This window comes from Podarcis melisellensis (genome assembly GCF_964234715.1).
Source record: "Podarcis melisellensis genome assembly, chromosome: W".
Classification (NCBI taxonomy): Eukaryota; Metazoa; Chordata; class Lepidosauria; order Squamata; family Lacertidae; genus Podarcis; species Podarcis melisellensis.
The window spans coordinates 14918857-14943934 of NC_138535.1; the positions used below are offsets into that span (position 1 = coordinate 14918857).

Sequence of the window (25078 nt, forward strand, 5' to 3'; positions counted from 1 at the left end):
AGCAGTCTGTTCCTCTTCCATCATCAGATTGTTGCTGAGCAGGGAGGGAAAAACAGTGACCCTACCACTGACTTTGGCTCTGCCCACTACCAACAATACAGCCGTGACAAATAATTCCTCAAGGAATGTGGCCCCCTACAGACAAAATGTTTTGATCATGGCTTGCTTCAGTAAGCCATAGTTTTAACTATGGAAATGTATACTCTTTTCTGACCAAACTAAGCCTCCAAGAGCAGGCATAGGCAAACTCGGCCCTCCAGATGTTCTGGGCCTACAACTCCCATCATCCCTAGCTAACAGGACGAGTGGTCAGGGATGATGGGAATTATAGTCCCAAAACATCTGGAGGGCCGAGTTTACCTATGCCTGTCCTAGAGCAAAATATACATCAGGAGGCTTAGTTTGATCAGAATTGAGAATACATTTCCAGAGTTAATGGTAATAACATTACTTCTGGTAAATGAGCCACCATAGCTGCTAGAGAGGTGTGAAAATTTGTGTCCTGGGATTTTTAGACTCTTCTACCCATGTACTATCTGAAACCAAAGGGGCACATTGGTTGCCAGATGTGAAATATATTGGCAGTATTTTCAACTCTCCTACTTCACTAAATTGCTTAGCATTACATCCAGACTGGGCTAATGTGTTGTCTCCATTTATCCATTTCCTCCTATCCATTTTTTTATTTCCTTTTTGACACAAAGTTCCTTAAATATTCTAAACTTTAATGGCTTCCCCAGAATCTGTCAACAACAACAAAAAAAGAGACAGCAGCAGTAACAGAATGAGTATATCTATGCCATTTTCCTCATGTTTTGCTCTGATAAACTTTATGTAGTCAAAATGGTAATAGGAAGGAATGGTTTGTTTGTTTAGGGAATTTTTAAATGTTTGATGTTTTATACTCTTTTTAATATTCTGTTGGGAGCTGCCCAGAGTGGCTGGGAAAACCCAGGCAGATATATATATATATATATATATATATATATATATATATATATATATATATATATGCAGGTTTTGGTGTCCTCGGGTGTCTTCCCGTGTAAAAGTTGGGGTGTCTAGGCGACGTTTCGACGAGGTCTCACTCGTCATCTTCAGGCTGGTGCTTTCGGCTTCTTGTTACTGGAACAGAGCAGGATCTCAGTGTTTGAGTTCCTATAAATACTGTTGAGGGGGTGTGGTGTATAGCCTCCAATGTTCTGGGCAGAGAGGAAGTTCCCAGGCTAGTGTGCCTTTTCTTCTTTTGTTCCTTAATTACTTGAGGGATATCCTGAGTGATTTCTTGAGTGATATCCTGAGTACCACTTAGGTGGGTCATTAGGTGTGGATTAGTTGCTAAAGTCTTTGTGTCTTGACCTCTTGAACTTTGTGAAGAGTTTTTCTGAGAAGATGGCTGTACTGCACTTAGTTGTGCTCTGGCTTGGCTTCGTGTATAGGGGCGAGCTGTGGTTTTGTGGCTTGTGTCAGCCAGATCTGTGTAGGGATTGCAGGGGGGTGCAGCATCCGGAGGTGCCACCATGGTTTGGCTACTGGATGGTGTCTGTAATTTATCTGTGGAGAGGGTCTGGGTTTGGGTCTGGTGTGGTTGATTGGTGATGGCGTTCTGTGTGCCTCTGGATCTGGTGTCAGTTTTTGTGGGGAGGGCTAATTTCCAGATGTCTGGCAAGCGGGATGTGTCGTCACGCTTGTTCATGTTGTGAGGGTGTTTCTCTATCTCGATGGCTTCCATGATTATTCTCTTGTGGTGATGTTCCATGTTAAACATCCCGCTTGCCAGACATCTGGAAATTAGCCCTCCCCACAAAAACTGACACCAGATCCAGAGGCACACAGAACGCCATCACCAATCAACCACACCAGACCCAAACCCAGACCCTCTCCACAGATAAATTACAGACACCATCCAGTAGCCAAACCATGGTGGCACCTCCGGATGCTGCACCCCCCTGCAATCCCTACACAGATCTGGCTGACACAAGCCACAAAACCACAGCTCGCCCCTATACACGAAGCCAAGCCAGAGCACAACTAAGTGCAGTACAGCCATCTTCTCAGAAAAACTCTTCACAAAGTTCAAGAGGTCAAGACACAAAGACTTTAGCAACTAATCCACACCTAATGACCCACCTAAGTGGTACTCAGGATATCACTCAAGAAATCACTCAAGATATCCCTCAAGTAATTAAGGAACAAAAGAAGAAAAGGCACACTAGCCTGGGAACTTCCTCTCTGCCCAGAACATTGGAGGCTATACACCACACCCCCTCAACAGTATTTATAGGAACTCAAACACTGAGATCCTGCTCTGTTCCAGTAACAAGAAGCCGAAAGCACCAGCCTGAAGATGACGAGTGAGACCTCGTCGAAACGTCGCCTAGACACCCCAACTTTTACACGGGAAGACACCCGAGGACACCAAAACCTGCATTCCTGTACCCGTGAAAATCTACGAAAGCATATATATATATATATATATGGTTTTGGTGTCCTCGGGTGTCTTCCCGTGTAAAAGTTGGGGTGTCTAGGCGACGTTTCGACGAGGTCTCACTCGTCATCTTCATTCGTAGATTTTCACGGGTACAGGAATGCAGGTTTTGGTGTCCTCGGGTGTCTTCCCGTGAAGATGAAGATGACGAGTGAGACCTCGTCGAAACGTCGCCTAGACACCCCAACTTTTACACGGGAAGACACCCGAGGACACCAAAACCTGCATTCCTGTACCCGTGAAAATCTACGAAATGAAGATGACGAGTGAGACCTCGTCGAAACGTCGCCTAGACACCCCAACTTTTACACGGGAAGACACCCGAGGACACCAAAACCTGCATTCCTGTACCCGTGAAAATCTACGAAAGCATATATATATATATATATATATATATATATATATATATATATATATATATATATAATTATTATTATTATTATTATTATTATTATTATTATTATTATTATTTATTGGTTAAGCTGAAGTTTGAAACTTTTGTTTTGTTTGGATGAAGATGCAGTCATTTGGAGTAATTGGTAACACACCTTTATCTTGCAGGTTTAAATCACCTCCTAGATGAAAACCGAATTAAGGACTTGTCTCTATTATATCAGTTGTTCAGTAAGGTGAAAAATGGAGTACAAGCTCTCTTGCAGCAGTGGATTGAGTATATAAAGGTAGCAATGTGTGGCTGATATCCAAAGGTTATCTAGGAGGAACAAATCTTTAAAGTGGGGGAAGATGCCTGTAAAGTTGTAAAATAGGCCTATATATGGAAATTATGTGGTTAAGAAGTTGTCATAGTCTTCTAAAATACAGCCTGTGCAAATTTGCACCAACATATCAAAATTACAGTGGGGAACTATCATATCCATTGGGTGCATTGGATTTTCTTTCTTGACATAACATTCTGATTACTTGGGTGCCTAATAAATGCTTTATTTTGGATGTTTTTCTATCCCCAAATGATACTGTTCCCCATGTTTATAGTACTAGGTTGGTTTTATATCTGATTTTAAAATGTTCCCAAATCTTTACTATAGATTACTGGTGGTTATGTTTGTCCTGGTACAAAGCTTTAGTACAAAGAAAACTACAACTCAATATTTTTTTTGGGGTGGCGGCGAAATAACCACCTTGGGTATTTGGGCAGAAAGGCAGTATATGCATACATTAAATATTAAATTCAAATTTCCACTCAGCAATGAAGCTCACTGACTGCCTTTGTATCAGCCTAATTTAATTGTGGTAGTAATCCAATCTTGGGGGAAACAGTTTACACTGCCTTGAGCTCCTTGGATGAAGGGCAGGATATAAATGAAACAGACATTGAATTGGCTGGAGCTAACTGCTTATGTCTAAAACATGCAGTGTTTTTGCTTACAAACTGGGTCTTGTTTACACGAGCTGTGTGTGGCAATCAACAAAATTGTTTCTAAATAACATTTTTTTTCTTTGTAGATATTTGGAAGCACCATAGTAATAAATCCAGAAAAAGACAAAACCATGGTCCAAGAACTGCTGGACTTTAAGGATAAAGTTGATCATATAATTGACATTTGCTTTTTGAAGAATGAGAAGTTTGTCAATGCCATGAAAGAAGCCTTTGAAACGTTCATCAACAAAAGACCAAATAAACCTGCTGAACTTATAGGTACAGGTATTTACTATTATTATTATTTCAACTTGTCAAACTCCTTCTAATAATAGTCTCAAGATGTAATTGATAGCTCAATGAAAATGTTGACCCAGTGTGTGGCAGCTGTGAAAACAATTGAGTTCCTTGCTGGGGGTCATTAGGAAAGGAACTGAAAATAAAGCTTTCAGTATCATAATGCCATTATACAAATATATGGTGCAACCGCTTTTGGAATACTGTACTGTATACAGTTCTGGTCTCTTTACGTCAAAGAGGTTATTGTGGAGCTGGAAAAAGTTCAGAAAAGGCCAGCCAAAATGATTAAGGGGATGGAGTGACATTCCCAGCATTTGGGACTTCTTAGTTTAGAGAAAAGGCGAGTAAGAGGGAAACATAACAGAAGTGTATAGAATTACGCATGGCATGGAGAAAGTGGATAGGGACAAGTTTGCATTCTCTGTCTCTCTCCCATAACACTAGAACTCGTGGACATCCAATGATGCTGAATGTTGGAAGATTCAGGACAGACAAAAGTACTTCATACAGCATATAGTTAAACTATGGAACTTGCTACCACAGGAGGCAGTGATGGCCACCAACTTGGGTGGCTTTAAAATAGGAGTAGACAAATTCATAGAAGGGTTGCCATATTCTGAAGAGCAAAAAAAGGGACACATTTGCCAACTTCTACTTTTAACTATGGATCGCTATGACGACTCATTTTACATATGCATGAAAAAGAGGACGTGTCCTAGAAAAAGAGGACATATGGCAACCCTCCACTGTCAGAGGCGCAGTATGCCTCTAAATACCAATTGCTGGGAATCACAAATGTGTAGAGTTTTACTCAGGTCCTGCTTGTGGACTCCTGTAGGCAATCAGGTTGGCCACTGTGAAAACAGGATGCTGGGCTAGATGGACCATTGGCCTTATCCCGCAGGCTTTTCATATGTTTCTAAAGCATAAAATACAGGGCTTCAGGGTCCAATCTGCCTTAATGGAGGCAGCTCCCACGACAGCGGGAGATTGTTGACGAAGGAAAAATCAGGATGATTTAGGGTAATTGTCCTTGCAAGTTTCTCCCAGGGACGGGGGGCAGGGGAATATGCTTCACTTGCAGTTCGTCTCGGTACCTGGCTCTCGTTCCGGCATGGAATGGGGGTGGCAGGGAGGCACTGAGTGCAAAAGCACTTCACCCACCGAAAACCCTCTTACACCACCATTAAGAAGCAGAGGTTCTCATGTTAATTAGAGCTTAATTTGGACTAAAATACAGGCACATGCTAGAAGAGATGAGATCATAAACTGTGGAACTGAACCAGCTGCAAGGTCATTAAGGTTTGAACTTAAGAGAAGACTTCATTTGATGCAAAAGACAGTGGGGCGGTGCCTACGGTTTCTTTATATAAAGTTTTTTCCTCTACATATATTAGTTCAAATTATATATGTACAAGTGCGGAGGGATGAAATTGGATTATAGATACGGAATATAACATTAAACGGAACTGTGTGTATAAAAAAATGGGGAAAGGGAGGGAAGCTCTATTTTGCAAAGGGTTTACAATGGAAACTTACAGCTGACTCTTCCCCAACTTTTATTATTTACGGAGTGAACTAAATAACCCTAAAAGGACTTGGAATTTAATTTTCTTAGCAGTATAACATCATTTATCTTCAGTTGGACAGAAGGATGTGTTACGGGCAGTCGGAGTCCTGGCTTGGTACGTCGGGACTGGGGTAGAGGTTGGGAAGCAGGAATCAGCAGTCCAGGGTCAGCAGTCCAGGGGTCAGGAAGCCAAGGGTCCAAGAGTCAGGATACCAGGAGTCAGGAAGCCGAAGCACAGCTAGGTGGGTAGCGTGTTGTTGTGGCAAAGAGCCAGAGGAAAATGCTGGTCTTATATATCCCTTCCCGGCCCTTGCTACCAGGTGCTACGAGACTTCTGTCAAGCCTCATCTGTGCGGCCGTGCCTTGTCCTTCCAGGCCAAACTTAGGAAGGCCCCAGTTCTGCGAGGCCCTACCAGTCACAGGGCCTGGCTCCTGCACCCACTCCTGACAGTACTCCCCCCCCCCCTGTCCTGGCTTGTCTGGGAACCTCCGGTGAAAGGCGCGAACCTTGGCAGGTGCATGCACGAAGTCGGGCGGATCCCATGATCTTTCCTCAGGCCCATAGCCCACCCAGTCAATTAGTGGAGTTTGCCATGGAGCCGTTTCAAGTCCAGGAACTGGGGGACCTGGAACTCCTCATGGCCGTCAACCTGGACCGGCGGCTGTGGCAAGGCGACGCAACCCAGAAAATAGTCTGCATGGCAGGGCTTGAGCTGGGTCGATCTTCAGAGAGGGGGGAAGCTCCAACTTGTAGGCGACTGGATTGATCTGCTGCAGGATAAAGAAATGTCCAGCTTAGCTTAGCCGAGGGATGTCTGGTATGGTGGTGCTCCAAAGACAGCCAGACCTTGTCCCTGACCTGGAACGTGGGCCCCTTCTGATGCCGTCGGTCAGCTTGTGCCTTATAATCGGCCTTGGCTCTCTCTAGGTGCCGTACCAGGTTGGCTTGTGTCTCCTGAATGTGGGAGACTGGATCACTGGCGGAAGGCACGAGAGACGCCTCCGTTGTGCAGGGGTGGTGGCGCAGGTGGTACCCGAGGTTGGCATAGAAAGGGCTCTGTTCCATGGAGGCATGGCAGGCGTCGTTGTAGGCAAACTCAGCCAATGGCAGCAGATCCGACCAGTTGTCCTGATGGTAGCTCAGGAAGCAGCGGAGATATTGTTCCAGAACTTGATTAACCCTCTCTGGCTGGCTGTCTGTCTGTGGGTGATACGCAGAGGAGAGTCGCCTTTCAATACCCAGTCCCTTGAGAAAGGCGGCCCAGAACTGGGACGCGAACTGGGGGCCCCTGTCTGAGATCACCGTGTCTGGGAGCCCATGTAGCCAGAATACGTGTTCAAGAAACAGACGGGTCGTCTGTTGCGCTGTGGGGAGGCTTCGGACCGGAATAAAGTGTGCCATCTTGGTGAGTGAATCCACCACCACCAGACACCATCCCTTGGCAGGTCCACGATGAAGTCCATAGAAAGTGTTGACCATGGCCTTTGGGGGGTGGGTAATGGCTGGAGGAGTCCCAGGGGTCTCTGTCGTCCGAGCGCAAATCCCACAGGACCACACGCATTTTATTTTTATTTATTTATTTAAAAAAAATAATTTTTATTAACTGGCCAATCACATCAAATTAAATCACATCATATAAATTACAAAGCCAAATTTTTAAATTTTGTTGGGGGAACCCATACTTCAAGATCCAAAGGGGGATTCAGATCATCTTCTTATTACTGCGTTAATGTCCAAATCAGTCCCAATCAGTCCAAACAAAGTTCATAATTCTATCCAGTCTTATCTTGGTGTTTCCACATCATATCTTGTTCATATAATTTCTCTTTTTCCTTTACGATCTCTTCTGTTAGTCTCCTTAAGCCGATAGCAAGTATAATATTCCTGTGTGGATTTCCCGTTCCTCCACTAAGTCCAGATGGTTTCCTTATATCTCCTTCGTAGATAACATTGCTCTTTCCATCGTAAAAGGACCACACGTGTTTTTTTAATGTCCAACCAAACCCATGACCACCAGAAGGCCTGGGACAGTAGCTGCAGTGTTTTCACGTACCCCCCATGTCCGGCGGTTTGCGCGTTGTGGCACTGCTCAAGGACCTGTGTCCGGAGTGGCCCCTCCGGAATTGAGAGCCGGCCGCAATGGTACATACACCCATCCTGGACATCAAGCGGCCCACCCCCCTGGTCCCGAAGGCACCAGGACGGTATCTAACCAGTCTAACCAGGACGGTATCTAACCAGTCCTTGGCAAACGGATCCTGGCGCATGGCTAGGCGAACCTGCACCTGAAAGTCCTGCTCCCAAGTTCCTTGGAGGAAATTGGTCGGGGTCAACATGGGCGTTGGCTCTGAACCGTCACCCTCTGAGCCCGAATCCCTCTGGGAGAGAGTGTCAGCCTTCCCATTCTGGGCACTGGGACGATAGGTGACCTGGAAGTTAAAGCGCCTGAAGAACAGGGCCCAGCGTGCTTGGCGTGGCTTGAGGCATTTCATGGATTGGAAATGTTCGAGGTTCCAATGATCCGTGAGAACCTGAACTGGGTGCTGGGCCCCTTCCAGCAAGTGATGCCATTCCTCGAATGCCACTTTAATGGTGAGAAGTTCACGGTCCCAAATATCATAATTCCGCTCCGCAGAAGTAAACTGCTGGGAGAAGAAAGCAACTGCTGTGGCCCCTGTCTTTGAGACAGCCCGGCCCCTATCGCCCAGTCTGAGGTGTCCGCCTCGAGCACAAAGGGGAGCTGAGTCTGGATGGGCCAGGATGGGGGCAGAGGTAAAAGCCTCCTTCAGGAGCGCGAAGGCCTCTTGTGCTGCTGGCATCCACTGGAACACGGTGTCCTTCCGGACCAGGGCGCAGATGGGGGCAACCACATGCGAAAACCCCTGGATGAAGCAGCGGTAGAAGTTGGCACCCCCTTTACATCCCGGGGGGGGGCCTCCAGTCCAGCACCGCCTGCACCTTTCGGGGGTCCATCTGGAGGCCTGCAGGGGAGATGATGTAACCCAGGAACTCCATGCGCTCCTGGTGGAACGCACACTTTTCCAGCTTGGCATACAGCCGGTGCTGCCTAAGACGCTGCAGGACCAGATGGACATGCTGGTGATGCTCTTCTGGGGGCACTGAAAATATCAATATGTCATCCAAGTATGCGACCACGAACCAGTAAGTCCAGTAAGTCATGAAAAACATTGTTTACGAAGTGCTGGAACGTGGCCGGCGCATTGCACAGTCCAAAGGGCATGACCCGGTACTCGAAATGGTTGTACCGGGTTCGGAACGTTACTTTCCATTCGTCCCCCTCCCAGATCCGAACCAGGTTGTATGCCCCATGTAGATCCAACTTGGTAAAAACCTTTGCACCCTGCAGCCTCTCAAACAATCCAGGAATTAACGGCAAGGGGTAGCGATTCTTGATGGTAACCTGGTTCAGCTTTCGGTAGTCAGTACATGGACGTAGCCCGCCGTCCTTTTAACTAAGAAGATAACCCTGGCAAGGTTGTCTTCTAGGTACTCTCAAAGGGCCCCTAGCTCAGGAGCCGACAGGGCATAAATGTGGCCGAAGGGAATCTATGCTCCCGGTTGCAAGTCAATAGGGCAATCGTAAGTCCGATGGGGTGGCAACACCTCAGCCCCTTTCTTCTCAAATACGTTAGTTAATTCCCGCTAGTGTTCGGGGATTAGGCTGGCGTCCGGTGGCCCTGTCCCATCTGGGGCAGTCCTATGCAAAGTGGAAGAACTGGGGGCCAGTCGGTGGGACTACGCGGGTTCCAGCTGCGATGGAGGCAACATGGGCTGGGCACAGACGTCGTGGCAGAATGATGACGAGAAACACAATGTCTGTTGCGCCCAGGAAATGGTGGGGTCATGCTGGACCAACCAGATGCTCCTGAGGACCACTGAAAAATGTGGGGTCTGAACCAGCTCAAGTGTTAATAGTTCCTGGTGCTGGGTTGCCACCAACATGGCCAGTGGGCAGGTTTCATGGGTAATGGGTCCTGATGTGAGGGGGGTCCCATCCAGCCCCACCACTGAAACAGGTGCTGCTTTTACCACAGATGGTACCTGGTACTTCTCGGTGAAACTGATGTCATGATGACATAATTTTTCCCAATCTTCCATTTGTATATTATGTCCTAAGTCTTTGGCCCAATCAATCATAACTGATTTTACCTCTTCATCCTTTATAAACCATTCTAATAATATCTTATACATTTTTGCTAGAATTTTAAAATCATCATTCAATATTTCTGTTTGAAATTTTGATTCTTTGTCTGCAAAACCCCTTTGGTTCAAATCTTTTTTAAACATTTCATTGATCTGAAAAAAATGCAACCAATCATTAACATATTCCTTAACTTCTTCAAATGGTCTCATTTTCCATTTACCTTCTCTTTTACTTATTAGCTTCTCATATGTCACCCATCCCCCAGTCATATTGACTTTCTTCACACACATCGCCTCCAACGGCGATAACCAATATGGAGTTTTTTGTTCCAACAAGTTTTTATATCTTTCCCACACTTCAATCAGAGACCTTCTTATGATGTGGTTTTCAAATCCTTTATGTACACGTCATACTATAAATATGCATGCCACCCAAATCTATTATCAAAACCTTCCAGATCTAACAAATCAATATCTTCTAATTTCATCCAATCCTTCAACCAACAGAGGCAGGATGCTTCATAGTACAGTTTCAAGTCTGGCAGGGCGAAGCCTCCTCTCGCTTTCGCATCTGTCAATATCTTAAATTTTATCCTCGGCTTCTTACCCTGCCAGATATACCTTGAAATTTCTCTTTGCCAATTTTTAAAAATTGCTGCCCCTTTGATTACTGGAATCGTTTGAAATAAGAATAACATCTTCGGTAGCACATTCATTTTAATTGTTGGAATCCTTCCCCAAAATGACAATTTCATTCTTCCCCACACCTCTAGGTCCCTTTTAATCTTATTCCAAGTTGGAACATAATTATTCTGAAACAAATCAATACTCCTGGGGGTTAACCATACTCCTAAGTATTTAACTTTCTTGACCACTTCTATCTCTGTTTGTTGCTGTAGTCTATTAATTGCCTCTTGATCTATGTTTTTAATGATTGCTTTAGTTTTTTTCTTGTTCAAAATAAATCCTGCCAGCTGACCAAACTGATCAATTTCTTTCAACACTTCTGTTACTGTAGTCATGGGGTCTTCCAGAGTTAATACTGAATCACCTGCAAAAGCTTTAACCTTATATTCTTTTCGACCCACCGTTACCCCTTTTATTTGCCCTTATAATTGCCCTTAAAAAGACTTCCAGGACCGCGATAAATAACAGTGGTGATAGAGGACAACCTTGTATTGTACCCTTAGTTATTTTTATGTTTTCTGTCAACACATTATTAACTATTAATTTAGCTTTTTGATCCATATATATTGCCTTAATACCTGTAATGGTTATATGGGGTTGCTCGTGCGTAAGTTGCCGCCACTCCTGGCTAGGTAGCCTGGTTAAACCTTTCCTGGCTGGACAGCCCTTCACTTTGTGGCTGTTCAGTCGCTAGCAGAATCCGTCAGTGGGCGTTTCTTGAACTTCTTCCAGCAAAGAAGTTCTTTGACACCAAGTCTACGCCTACTTTCCATGAGCAGAAGTCTTCTGCGCAGGGTGGGTGTGGGTAGCGGAGGACCTGTGCTCTCCCCGCTGGTCTCCAGCGAAGAGTCCTGGAGCCCTCTCTCCGATTCCCCCATCCGCCCCCCTTTATCCCTGGTGTTACGCTGATTTCCTTCCCCAGCTGATGAGTCCCCTCTCTCCCTGCTTGGCCCTTCTCTGGCATCGCTTGGGAGCCCTGCCTCCACTTCTGGCTCCGATGTCAGTTCCCTGACATCCACCTCCCCCCCAGGACCCCCTCCACCCCCGGCCCGACCTTTTGACCCAACTTCGTCCCTTTCCTCGGCCGACGATGCGGGGAATCCCCGGAAGGAGCTGTCGCCATCCCCTGAGGATTCAAACTCCGCTTCCCACCCGCTCCGATCTCTTCCCGCGGGGTGGCCCTCCCAGTCTGATTCCTCTTCCTCTGACACCTCTCCTCCTTCCTCTTCGGAGGCAGGAAAACCCACAAAATCCTCTTCATCATCTGTGGTTCCAAATTGCTCCTCCCAGAATCTCGCTAGTGGTTTAGGTTTATCTGGGAACAGGCTGTGGAACTCCTCCACAAGATACCCATCATTGATAGCCTCTGCTGGAACCCACGTGTTTTCTGACTCGGGTTCTCCCTCCCAAGCTACCAAGTACTCCACCTGGCACCCTCGCCATCTTGAATTATTTCCGTGGCTTGGATGTGGTGTTCCCTCTCCTCTACCTGCGGGTGTGTGGTGACTTCTCCCTCTTGCCCCGGGAATTCCCGCCCCTCCCTGTATGGTGAGAGTAGGGACCTATGGAACACCGGGTGTATTTTCATGCTGTCAGGCAACTTGAGCTTGAATGCCATGGGGTTCACCTGCTGTGTTACCTCAAAAGGTCCCAGCCGCCTTGGCCGCAACTTCTTACACCCTCCCTTAAAAGGTAACCCTTGGGTTGACAACCACACCCGGTCTCCCACCCGTATGGTCTCCCCTTCCCGACGGTGCTTGTCTGCCTGCCTCTTGTAAATTTCCTTGGCCCGTTCCAAGTTCATCTTAAGTTGCTGGTGCAAGGCCTCCATTTCTTCCACAAACTGCTCTGCCGCAGGTACGCTCCACCCTTCCTCCCCCCTCCCCGGGAAGGCCCTGGGGTGACACCCATAATTGGCCATGAACGGGCTCATTCCCGTGGACACATGTTCAGCGTTATTGTACACAAATTCGGCCAGCGCTAGTTTCTCTACCCAATCGTTCTGTCTCTTGCTGACGTAGCAGCGTAGGTATTGCTGGAGTATACTGTTCGCTCTTTCTGCTTGCCCGTTGGTTTCCAGGTGTCTCGCCGTCGAGAAGCCCACCTCGACCTGCAGCATGCCCATGAGCTTCCTCCAGAGCCGGGAAGTAAATTGTTTCCCGCATGCGAGCAAGCTATGAAATGGCACATTTTTGTTAGCAGATCGACTACTACCATGACTGCTGTCTTCCCCCTTGACTTGGGCAAATCTGTCATAAAATCTATGGATACCACCTCCCAGGGTCTTCCCGGCATGGGTAAGGGTTCCACTAACCCTGCGGGTGCAGCCCTCTCCCCCTTTGCCCTCTGGCAGCGATCGCACCCCCGTACATATTCCCGTACATCTTCCCTTACCCTTGGCCACCAGAACTGCCTGGTGACAAGCAACATGGTTTTGTGTTGACCAAAATGCCCCGCTGTTTGGTTGTCGTGGAGTTGTTTGAGTACCCTTCCCCTCAAGGTCTCCCCTGGTACGTACAGTGCTCCCTTGTAGCACAGTACCCCTTCCTTTTCCTCAAACCCTCCCTGGTTTTCCCTTCCGTTCCAGAGTTCCCTGTTTTTTGTTTGAGCGAATTCGTCGTTTCTAGTAAGCCCGGCTAGTTCTCGTTTCCCAACCAACACTCCCACACACACCCATCGGTTCTCGGGGAACACGTGTCTGACTTCCGGCGGTCCCTCACCTTCCATGTACTCCCGCTTCCGGGAGAGAGCATCTGCTCTTACGTTCTCCTCTCAAGGCATGTACCGGATCTTGAAGAAAAACTTGGAGAACTCCTGTGCCCATCGAATTTGTCTCTGGTTGAGTACTCGCACAGTCCTCCAGTTCTTGTGATCCGTACACACCTGGATCTTGTGCTGCGCCCCTATTAGCAGATGTCTCCATCGTCGAAATGCTGCATAAATTGCAAGCAGTTCGCGGTCATACACTGTGTAGTTTTGCTCCAACTTGCTCAGCTTCCTCGAGAAAAAGGCGCACGGCCTCCAGCTCTGCTGGGCCCCTGGCTGCAACAGTACCGCTCCGAGGCGTTGGTCTCCAGCCTCATTGGCTTCTGCAGATCCACGTGCAGGAGCTGCTCTTCCGAAGCGAACGCCTTCTTCAGCCTTTCAAAGGATTGCTGGGCACTTTCTGTCCAGACGAACTTCTTTTTGCTACTGAGACAATCTGTGATGGGCGCTGTCAAGTGGGCGAAGTTCCTGATGAACTTCCAGTAGAAGTTGCTGAATCCTAGGAACCTCTGCATGTACTTCCGGGTTTTGGGGGTCTTCCATTCCAGCACCGCCTGCACCTTGCTTGGGTCCATAGCTAGGCCCTTGTCTGACAACTTGTACCCCAGAAACTCGACTTCTCTGGCGTGAAATTGGCATTTTTCCAGCTTGACCCACAACTGGTGCTTCTGCAGTCTCTTTAGCACTTCTCTGACGTCTCTGACATGTTGCTTCTCATTGTCCGAATAGATTAAGACATCGTCCAAAAAGGCTACGCAGTTCTTGTACAGCAGGGACCCCAACACGTGGTGCATGAAAGCTTGAAAGCAGGCGGAGCCCGACTGTAATCCAAATGGCATAACTAAGTACTCAAAGGCCCCCAGGGGTGTGAACATGGTGGTTTTCCATTCATCCCCCTCCCTCATTCTAATCAGATTGTACGCTCCCCTGAGGTCCAGCTTGATAAAAATTTTCCCCTGCCTCACCCGTGTTAAAATGTCATCAATCCTGGGCATTGGGAAGGTCACGGGTTCTGATACAAGGTTCAAGGCCCTGAAATCTACGACTAATCTAGGCTGATTAGTATCCTTTTTGTCCACAAAGAACACCGGACTGCCCCCCACTGCCTTTGATTCTCTTATGAAACCTCTTTTCAGGTTCTTGTCAATAAATTCCTGCAACTCCTGCATTTCCTGGTCAGACATGGCATACAGTTTACCCACCGGCAGCTGAGCCCCTGGGTGTAAGTTGATTTGGCAGTCAAAGGGCCTATGGGGGGGGTAGTCTATCCGCCTCCTTCTCGCTGAAGACCTCCTGCAGGTCAGCATATTGTGGTGGCACCTCCCCTTTTGGCTCCACAGCCATCCCAGCCACCCTGGCCACGGTCATCCTTGGGTTCCCCCCCCCCCAGACAGTGTTCCAAGCAGTGAGCTGACCCAAAGGTGACCGTCCGCTGATGCCATGCCACTACTGGATCATGTAGTGCCAGCCAGCTCATCCCTAATATTATTGGGGGTCCTGCCAGTGTGGCTACGTGAAAGGCAATGGTCTCCGCGTGCCTGGAAACCCTCATTCTCATTGGTGGGGTCTGGTGCGTCACTTCCCCTCCCAGAAGTTCTCTGCCATTGATGGTGGTCACTTGCAAGGGGAAATCTAGGGGCAGCAGGTGGAGTTGGTGCTCCAGAGCGAAGTCCTTGCTGAAGAAATTGCAGGAGCTGCCTGAATCCAGCAACCCCTTCACCTTGACTGGGTGCCCATTCGGGAGTTCTAGCACCACTTCTATGGCTATAGCTGCCTTGGGGGGGGGTCTGGCTGGGGCACTTCTATTGGTTGCTGGCCTGGCTGCTGTGCCTGCTGATTGGCAGCCAAGCGTTGGCGTTTCCCTGCGCCTGCCCCTTTCCCCCCTCCTCCTCACAGCCAGCGGCTCCCACCATCCCTTGCCATGCCTTTCTTTGAGGGCAGACCCTGGCAAAATGTCCTGGCCATTGGCAGAGGAAACACTTCTTGGTGGTTTTCCAATCCTTTCCCTCCTTCTTGCGACCTTCACTGGAGTTTGAAACCTCTCGCGCGCCATCTATTTCCATTGGCTCAGCTGGCTGGGAAGGCTGCCTTGGCATTTCAGGAATGCGGTAGTCATGGCAACGTTCCCCTCTCCCTTCGCGCTTCTCCTGAGCCCGTGCTTCCTGTCGTACTCCAATCGCAAGCACAGCCTTGGTCAGCTGATCCATCGACTGCGGGCGGGGCGCGCGGGAAAGCTCGTCCTTCACCGTTGGGGACAACCCCTCCTCAAACAACATTTGAATGGGCTCAGAGTCCAGATCCCACCCGAGCCGGTGGATCAGCATCGCAAAACTCGACCAGTAGTCTCTAACTGATTGGTTCCCCTGCTTGTACCCCATCAATTCCCGGCGAGTCACATTTTGCTCCACTTCACTGGAATACATTGCATCCATCGCGCCAAAAAATTTCCTAAGGTCCTTCAAGGCAGCATTTTGCGTCGCCATTAGGGGCCTGATCCATTCCCGGGCTCCATCCTGTTGATGCCCGACAATATAGGCTACCCTTTCCCCATCATCAGCAAAGTCATTATGCTGCAGTTCCAAAGCATACTCTATTTCCGTTCGGAACGCGTTATAGTCCTGGGGCTTCCCCCCAAACTTGTGTACCAGTCCCGGTACCTTCCTTGCGACGGGGGTGGGTCTGACCTGTGCATCCTGGATCCGCCTTTCGTCTAGCCGTGCCGTCAGCAGAGCCACATGCTGTTCTAAATCTTGGTTCCTCTCCACCAGATTTTGCACTCCAGCTGCTGGCTCAATGGCGCCTGCTCCTCCGGTTTGGCTCATGGTGCTGCCTGCCTATCGCTGTGCACAAGCAAGGTCAGAGACTGACGGATTGCTGTAATGGTTATATGGGGTTGCTCGTGCGTAAGTTGCCGCTACTCCTGGCTAGGTAGCCTGGTTAAACCTTTCCTGGCTGGACAGCCCTTCACTTCGTGGCTGTTCAGTCGCTAGCAGAATCCGTCAGTGGGCGTTTCTTGAACTTCTTCCAACAAAGAAGTTCTTTGCCGCCAAGTCTACGCCTACTTTCCCTGCGCAGAAGTCTTCTACGCAGGGTGGGTGTGGGTAGCGGAGGACCTGTGCTTTCCCCGCTGGTCTCCAGCGAAGAGTCCTGGAGCCCTCTCTCTGATTCCCCCATCCACCCCCCTTTATCCCTGGTGTTACGCTGATTTCCTTCCCCAGCTGATGAGTCCCCTCTCTCCCTGCTTGGCCCTTCTCCGGCATCGCTTGGGAGCCCTGCCTCCACTTCTGGCTCCGATGTCAGTTCCCTGACAATACCATTTAAAAACATTTGTCCCATCTCCATCATTTCAAAGTTTTTTAACATAAAATCCCAATAAATATTATCAAAGGCCTTCTCTGCATCCACAAATATTAACATAGCTTGTTTATCATTCCTGGCAGTCAAGTATTCCATAACATTAATTACATTCCTGATAGTATCTTGCATTTGTCTGCCTGGAAGAAAACCGGCCTGGTTTTTATGTAATAACTCCTTCAAAACTTTTTTCAACCTGTTTGCTAATATATTTGCAAATAACTTATAATCATTATTCAAAAGTGAGATCGGCCTAAAGTTTTAAACTTGCGTTAAATCAGAATCCTGCTTGGGTATCAAAGTAATATATGCTTCTTTCCAAGTTTCTGGTATTTCTTTCTCTGTTAAAATGTTATTCATAACTTCTTTCAACGGTACAAGTAGGATGTCCTTCATTTCTTTATAAAATCTTGCACTAAATCCGTCCGGTCCTGGTGTCTTTCCACTTTTTAATTCTTTAATTGCAGTTCTTATTTCCTCTAATTCTGTCATCTTATTTAGTTTACATTTTTCTTTTGTCGGAATCTTCTGCACCCCTTTCTCTTTTAGATACTCTTCTATTTTTTTAATATTCCCTTTTTCTTTTCTCTTATATAGTTGTCTATAGAAGTCCACAAATCCTTTTCTTATCCCCTTCGGATCATCGATCTCTCTATCTTTTACAATTATTTTATGTATGGTATTTTGCTCTTTCCTTTTTTTTATCTGCCAAGCTAACAATTTGAGTTTTTTATCTTCAGGTCTGGTAACCAATTTCTTCTCGTTTTCCATTATTTGTTTAAAGATTTCTTTCCCCCCTTTTTCTCTAAGTTTATTTTTGATTGAATTCTGTTGAATAAAGAAACCTCTCATTACTGCCTTACCAGCGTCCCAAACAGTACTTATTTTAGTTCCTTGATTCATATTAATTAGAAAATAGTCATTTAAGCACTTTTGTGCTTCTTCTGCAACTTTTTGATCATCAAAGAGATTTTCATTTAGTCTCCACCGGAAAGATTTTTCTTCATATCCCTTTAAAATACATTTTATTGGATTATGATCCGAGAGTACCTTTGGTTGAATTTCAATCTTTGTAATTCTTGTTGTAAGCTCATTAGTTATCCATATTTGATCGATTCTTGACATTGATTGATTTGCCTCTGACTGATAGGTAAATTGTTTTTCTAATGGGTGTTTTAGTCTCCAAATATCATTGAAAATAATGTCTTTGGTAATTTCCCTTCTTTAGATTTACCTGTTGCTCTTAATCTATCCATCTCCATTGAAACAACTGCATTCATATCACCCATTATTATTGTCTTTTGATCCAAATATTCAAATAATTTTTCCTCTAAATCTTTAAAAAAGTCTATTTTGTTTTCATTTGGTGCATATACTCCGACAATAAATTTTTTTCTCCTTGCCATTTAACTTGTACTGCCACTATTCTACCCTCCTCATCTTTGAAAATTTGTTGTGCTTCTAATTTGTTTTTGATGTATAGTACCACTCCTCTCTTTTTAGTTTTATCCGATGAAATAAATTCATTTCCCAGTTTTTTATTTGTAAACAAATGATATCCAAATTTTGTTTTTTCAAATATTGTTGAATTTTATTTCTCTTTTTTCCTCATTCATCCCATTAATATTCCACGTCCAAATTTTCAACGCCATATTGATTTCTAATTAATTTAAATTATAGTCTTTAAATCTTATTTCTCCTCTTCTTCCTCCCCTTCTTCCTTTTCTGAATCTTGTGGGCCTCCTCCTCCAGCTCCTGCCTCCGCCAGCGCTGCCTCTTCATCTTCTCCTCCCAGCTCTTTATATCTTCTCAAAAATTTATCCATTTCATCCAACCTTGTTGTCTTTTCCCCTTGTAAGCAAACAATACTCCTTCTGGGAATTCCCATCTGGATTCAATTTTGTTTTTCCTCAGCGCTTGCACCAACAGTTGATATTGGTTCCGTTTTTTCAACAACTGAAGTGGGACGTCTTTAAAAATAATTATATAATTCCCGTCAATATTCAGTCTTTTCTCCGTTCTTTTGTAAAATTAATTTTTTCATTTCTCTATCTTTAAATATAACCAAACAGTCTCCTGGGAATTTCTTTGCTTTTGTTGATCTTACTTTAATTCTAAAAGTGTTTTGTATTGTGTTTGCGACGTCCTCTTCTTGTATCTCTAACCACATAGCAATTTCTTTAATCAATTTCTCCTTTATTTCTTCTCCTTGGGCCTCCGGGACCATTCTAAATCTCAGATTATTTTCCTTCTGCCTCAGTTCATTCATCGCAATTGCATCCCACAGTTCCTCTTGTGACTTATTGATCTCTACTACTTCCGCTTTGGTTTTCTCTTCTAGCTTTCTAATCTCTTTGACTTCCGTTCTAATCTTTTTCGCCCCTTCTTCAAAATTTTGTGTCCTTTTTGTCATATCCTTCATCTGCCCCTTTATTTCATTAACTGTTTCGTCAATTTTTTTCACAGTCACATCTATTTTTTTATCCATCTGCTCCAATTTTGTCTCAATATTTTTTTCATTTTTTCATTTCATCAGATTTGAGTTCTGTAAACATCTTTACTAAATCTCCTTTAATATCAGATTCTTGTCTGGAACTCTTTCTTTCTGCTGTTGCCCCTCCTTCCCCTTTCTTCTGCGTGTGAGTCATCTTATAAATTAAAAATTAATGCACCAATATTATCCACCAGGGGGCAGTGCAAACCTAAAATCAATTTCAGTTCTGTAACTACTATATTTATATGGTTATCCACTAGAGCAGTGTTTCCCAACCTTGGGCCTCCAGATGTTTTTGGCCTACAACTCCCATCATCCCTAGCTAGCAAGACCAGTGGTCAGGGATGATGGGAATTGTAGTTCAAAAACAGCTGGAAGCCCAAGGTTGGGAAACACTGCACTAGAGGGTGTTCTTTAACTATTTAGCCAGATGTTATCCAAAAGGAGACAAAAAAAATAAAATAATAAATAAAAAGTAAAAATCCAATACTTCTAATCGCCACTTGGATGGCCAAATCCAATTCTGTTTAAAATTCTAAACCACTCTGCCAGTAAGCATAAAAATTCCCAATTTAAAATCTTTTAAATTTTTAAATCCCGATAAAAAAACCCCAAGGAGGAAAAATAAATCCTATAAGACTCTTCCGCAAAAAACCCCCCCAAAAAAGAAATAACCACCAGAGGAGTAAAGTCAATCCAAGTTCAGAAAGGGAGGTTAGGGACTTCCTGGCGTGGTGCACTCAGCGTTGGGTCAGGGAAAGCGCTCTGCTGCAGTAAGAGCGCTCCCAATCACGGTTACGGGATAAAAAGATGGGGAAGTGAGGGCGACCTGAAGAGGTCTGAGTGGAGGTTCCAGACTGAAGAAAACAGATCCAAGCAGCGCATAAAGGGATTTTCTGCCGTCCCAGCACAAAAAGTGGAGGGAGGTAGAAGAACTTCAGCGCAGAAAAGATCGCACACCCGACCGTGAGACGCCCCTGAGACCCAAATGAGAAAGCACCAGGCTGCTCCAAACTAGAACTGTAAAATCAAGAGTACTCCTGAAGGAACAAGGTAATAACGCTGGCTTATATTAAAATAAAAGGAGTACGGACTAACTTAATATTATAAAGGACAGTAAAGCTAATGGAAAGAGGCAGAAAATAAAAACTGAGACATACTGAGTACCTGCTTATACAGGGGGACGCTCTGTTGAGAGAGACAAGGAGCTGAAATAGCAAGCAGCAGCAGCAGCGGAGACAACAAAGCAGCGGCCATTAAGAAGGAGATCAGTGTAAAACAAAGGGGTGAGTGAAAAAGGAAAAGGAGGGGGAGAAACGTGGAGGATACAGTGGAAAAAGAGAAGGAATAGAAAAGATTTGAAGACCAGGCAGCGGTGGGAAGATAAAGATTAAGATAAAGAAGTGAAAGGGAAGAGGAAGAGATATACAAAGGGAGAGAAAGAAGGAGGAAAAGACTGGAATAGGGAAGAAGGCAGCTGGCGAAAATGGCTCGGGGGGGGGGAGAGTGAGTCATCGCCCTCAGAAGGGAAAAAAGCTGGAAGAAGAATAGAGGCGGAAACAGTCACTGCAACAAAGAGAGGCTAGAGAAACAAAACAAGAAGGACCACCTCGCAAGTAAATTGGAAAACCCCGCCACCTAGTGGCGGAAAATAAAATTACTCCCATAATTATAAAAAAACGCTGCTAAGACACAGGCTTGAAGTACAACCATAAGGAAAACTAGCTATACACGAAAGGACATTTGAAATACCAAGTTCAGCTTCTAGAAAATAAGTTCTTAAGATGGATGTTAAGTACTGCGAAGGATTTTTTTCTCTGATAATTGCCAAAGTAATTTAAAATTGCCAAAGTAATTAAAGATATTTAACTAATTTTTTATTAAAACTTGGAATTTTTTTTTACTTTTCTTTTTTTAAATATTTGAGATGATCTGATAACAACATAGGGTAAAACCACCGGAATCTTAACTGACTTTCAATCCTATCAGGTAAAAGGACCAAATTATAGACTATAAACAGAGCATTTTCAAAGTTTAGGAATATATATATTCTTGGTTTGAAATAAAGATATCTAGATCAGAACCAAAAGGAAGAATGAAAAATATGGGTTCTAAAAAATACCAAACTACACTGACATCTGGGTCAGGTCTACAAGTGGGAAGACAATCAACAGCTGAAACAGACCCCAATGCTGACATAAAAGACCTTATAATGGGGATGGAAAAGAGCCTGAATGATAAGCTGGACATACTAGCTGGCAACATCCAACAAAACTCAAAGCTAATAATAGACCTAACAACACAAATAAGTGACCTCTCACTTAAAAATAAAGAACTGGATAAATCTGTACAAGCACTTAAGAGTAAATCTACCAAACAAGAGGAAATGACGAAGAAATTGCAAATGGAAAAGAAGGACATTAAAAAATCACAAGACTCAACGAAGGAAGAAATAAATGACCTAAAGAGAGCCCATGAAGAGCTGCTAGATGATATATCATTGATGGAGATGCGTCAGAAGGAGATGGTTCTCCGCTTCCGAGGCGTCCCACAAACCCATGATGAACAAATTCAAGAGAAACTATCACAGGAGATTGCAAACTGGTTGGGAGTAGAGGTAGAAGAGATGCTATTGGATATTGATAAAATTTTCAGGATCAAATCAGAAAGATCGGACACTTATAAAGGGCCAGGAGATTGCTTAATTTTTTTCAACTCAAGACTTTTAAAGGACAAAATATTACATCAAAAAGGACAAGTGAAGTTAGTAATAGATGATAGGCCTATCAAAATATTTAAGGAAATCCCAAAAAGAATTCTGAAGAAAAGGCAGAATTATAAGACAGTAACAGAACACTCAAGAAGAATTTGATTAGATTCCTGTGGGAATTTCCTGAGGGCATCACCTTCACATATAAGGACAGAAGAAAAACTTTTAGATCAGTAGATGAGCTGGGAAAATTCTGGAGGAAGTACAAAAAAGAATTAACTGGAGAGCCAACATTGGAACGAGAGGAAACATCGCAGACACCACAAGAAGCATAGAGAGACAAGCGCGTATTAAGTGGGGGGGGGGAGAGATTGGAAGAAGCAGATTATCAAAATCCTAAAATTTCTGAGTTTTTTTTCTTTTTTTCTTTTCTTTTTTTATTTACTCAACGAAACTACTGTAGATAAGTAAAAATTAATGAATCTAAAAATTATATCTTGGAATGTTAACGGTTTAAATGATAAGAGGAAGAGAAATAAAATAGAACATGTATTGAGGAAAGAACAATGGGATATTATATGCTTGCAGGAGACCCATGTGACTAGAAACCATAGAAGGGTTTTAGAAAACAAGATTGGGTCAAGAATTTATATCCTCAGATGTAAAAAAGAAAAGGGGAATTGTGATCTATGTGAACCCTAAACTAGACGCAAAAAAAATCTTTAAGGATGATGAGGGTAGATTACTAGGGGTAAAAATAACAAAAGGTAAAGAACATTTAATTATAGTAGGAGTTTATGCGCTGAATGGTAACAAAACAGAATTCTTCAGAAAAGTAGAAGCTAATCTACTGGAATTTATAGAAGAGGAAATTATTTTGATGGGAGACCTAAATGGTGTCACATCAATAGAATTAGACAGGACAGAGAGAGAAAGAAAATCCAAAAAAGGCAGACTCCCAGACACCTTCTTCCAGATGGTAGAAAACTTAAATTTGATTGATATATGGAGATATAAAAACCCAGGAGAAAGACAGTATACACATTTCTCGGAAGTTAAAAAATCAGCCGGCAGAATTGACAGCATATGGGTATCAAATAACTTAACAACTAAAATTAAAAAAGCAGAAATACAGACCAAAATTATTACAGATCACAACCCAGTCACATTAGAATTAAAGGAACACAAGAAAACTAATAAAAGATGGAGACTTAATGAAAGATAATTAAATGACGAAAAGATTGTGAAAAAAGCGCAAGAACTATTGAAAGAATTTTTTGAATTAAATAAAGAACAGGATACAGACTTCAGGACAATATGGGATGCAAGTAAAGCTTTCATAAGAGGCTTTTACATACAACAAAGTGCAATAAGGAAAAGAAACAGAGAGCAAAAACTGGAACAAATAAGGAAGGAAATAGGAATAAATGAAAAATTATTAGCAAAACAACCAAAAAATGAATTAATAAACCAAAACTAAAAATATTACAAACCCAGGCTTCAGCAATATTAAATAGTGAAATTGAGGACAATATTAAATGGATGAAACAAAGGTCGTTCGAATTTGCAAATAAACCCGGAAAGATGCTAGCCTGGCAACTGAAAAAGAGACAAAAGGAAAAACTGATTGATAAAATAGTGGAAGAGGGGAGAACTTTAGATAACCCTGAGGAAATTAAAAAGTGTTTTACAAAATATTATAAGCTATATAAAGCAGGAAATGAGACAGAGGTTGAAATAAAAGAGTATTTATGTGGAAAGGATATACCTAAAATTAAGAAAGAAAAGATTCAAGAGCTAAACTCCCCAATAACCACGACAGAGCTTCATCAAGCGATAATTAAGATGAAACTGGGAAAATCCCCAGGCCCAGATGGTCTTACCGCAATACATTACAAAAAATTAGAGGAACCACTATTATCACCTATGAAGACACTTAAATAGAATATTAGAAGATGGGAAGATTCCCAACACCTGGAAACAGGCGCACATAGTAGTAATCCCAAAACAAGGACGAAATAAAGAGTTTATAACCAATTATAGACCAATATAATTACTAAATAATGATTACAAGATCTATGCACAAATATTGGCAACAAGATTAAAGACAGTTTTGCAGGATTGTTTAAATAAAGAGCAGGCAGGGTTCTTGCCGGGCAGGAAAATGAGTGACAATATAAGAACAGTGATTGATATGATCGAGTATTTAGACATGAAACCAAGTAAGAAGGTAGCCTTTGTTTTTGTGGACGCGGAAAAGGCGTTTGACAAAGTATCATGGAAATTTCTAAAAATATTATTAGACCAGATGGACATGGGAGACCAAATCACAAGAGGGTTAAAAGCAATTTATGAACAACAAGAAGCAAATATAATAATAAATAATGACACGACTGATTATTTTAAAATACAGAAGGGCACCAGACAAGGGTGCCCACTTTCACCTTTGTTATTCATTTTGGTTTTGGAAATATTAAATCAAGAAATCAGAGTGGATCAAGAAATAAATGGAATATCCCTAGGATAGAAAATATACAAAATAAGGGCATTTGCAGATGATTTAGTTTTAATGGTGGAAAATCCAAAGGAAAGCATAGCAAAGGCTCTAGAAAAAATGGAAAACTTTGGAAGGGTATCAGGTTTTACTTTGAATAAAGAAAAAACGAAACTAATGGTAAAAAACATGGGAGATCAAGAGAAAAAGGAACTGGTAGAAAAATTTGGATTACAAATTGTAAAAAAAGTGAAATATTTAGGTATACAAATAACAATGAAAAATAAAAATTTGTTTGAAGATAATTATAAAAAAAATTGGGAAGAAACAAAAAGAGAAATTGAAACTTGGACAAGATTGAAATTAACACTCTGGGGTAGAATTTCGGCTATTAAAATGAATATCTTACCAAAACTTATGTTCCTTTTTCAAATGATTCCCATAATAGGTAAAGATGATTGCTTTAAAAAATGGAAAACGGACCTAACAAAGTTTATATGGCAAGGCAAAAAGCCACGGATCAAACATAAATTATTAACCGACATAAAAGAGCGGGGAGGTTTTGGACTCCCAGACCTGAGACTATATTACGATGCAGCATGCTTTACTTGGATCAAGGATTGGATCAAATTGGAGAACAGTGACATTTTGGATTTGGAGGGATGGAACAAC

General features: G+C 43.7%; 1 protein-coding gene across 2 annotated transcripts in view; it reads left to right on the forward strand.

The window, feature by feature from the left end:
* Nucleotides 1-25078, forward strand: part of LOC309361138 (cullin-4B-like) — a 210889-nt gene that overhangs the window by 49310 nt on the left and 136501 nt on the right. For both annotated transcript variants that reach the window (XM_081896094.1, XM_081896095.1), the window contains exons 9-10: nucleotides 3050-3168; nucleotides 3953-4145. In XM_081896094.1, coding sequence (XP_081752220.1) covers nucleotides 3050-3168; nucleotides 3953-4145 — 312 coding nt within the window. The remainder of the gene's footprint in view (nucleotides 1-3049; nucleotides 3169-3952; nucleotides 4146-25078) is intronic.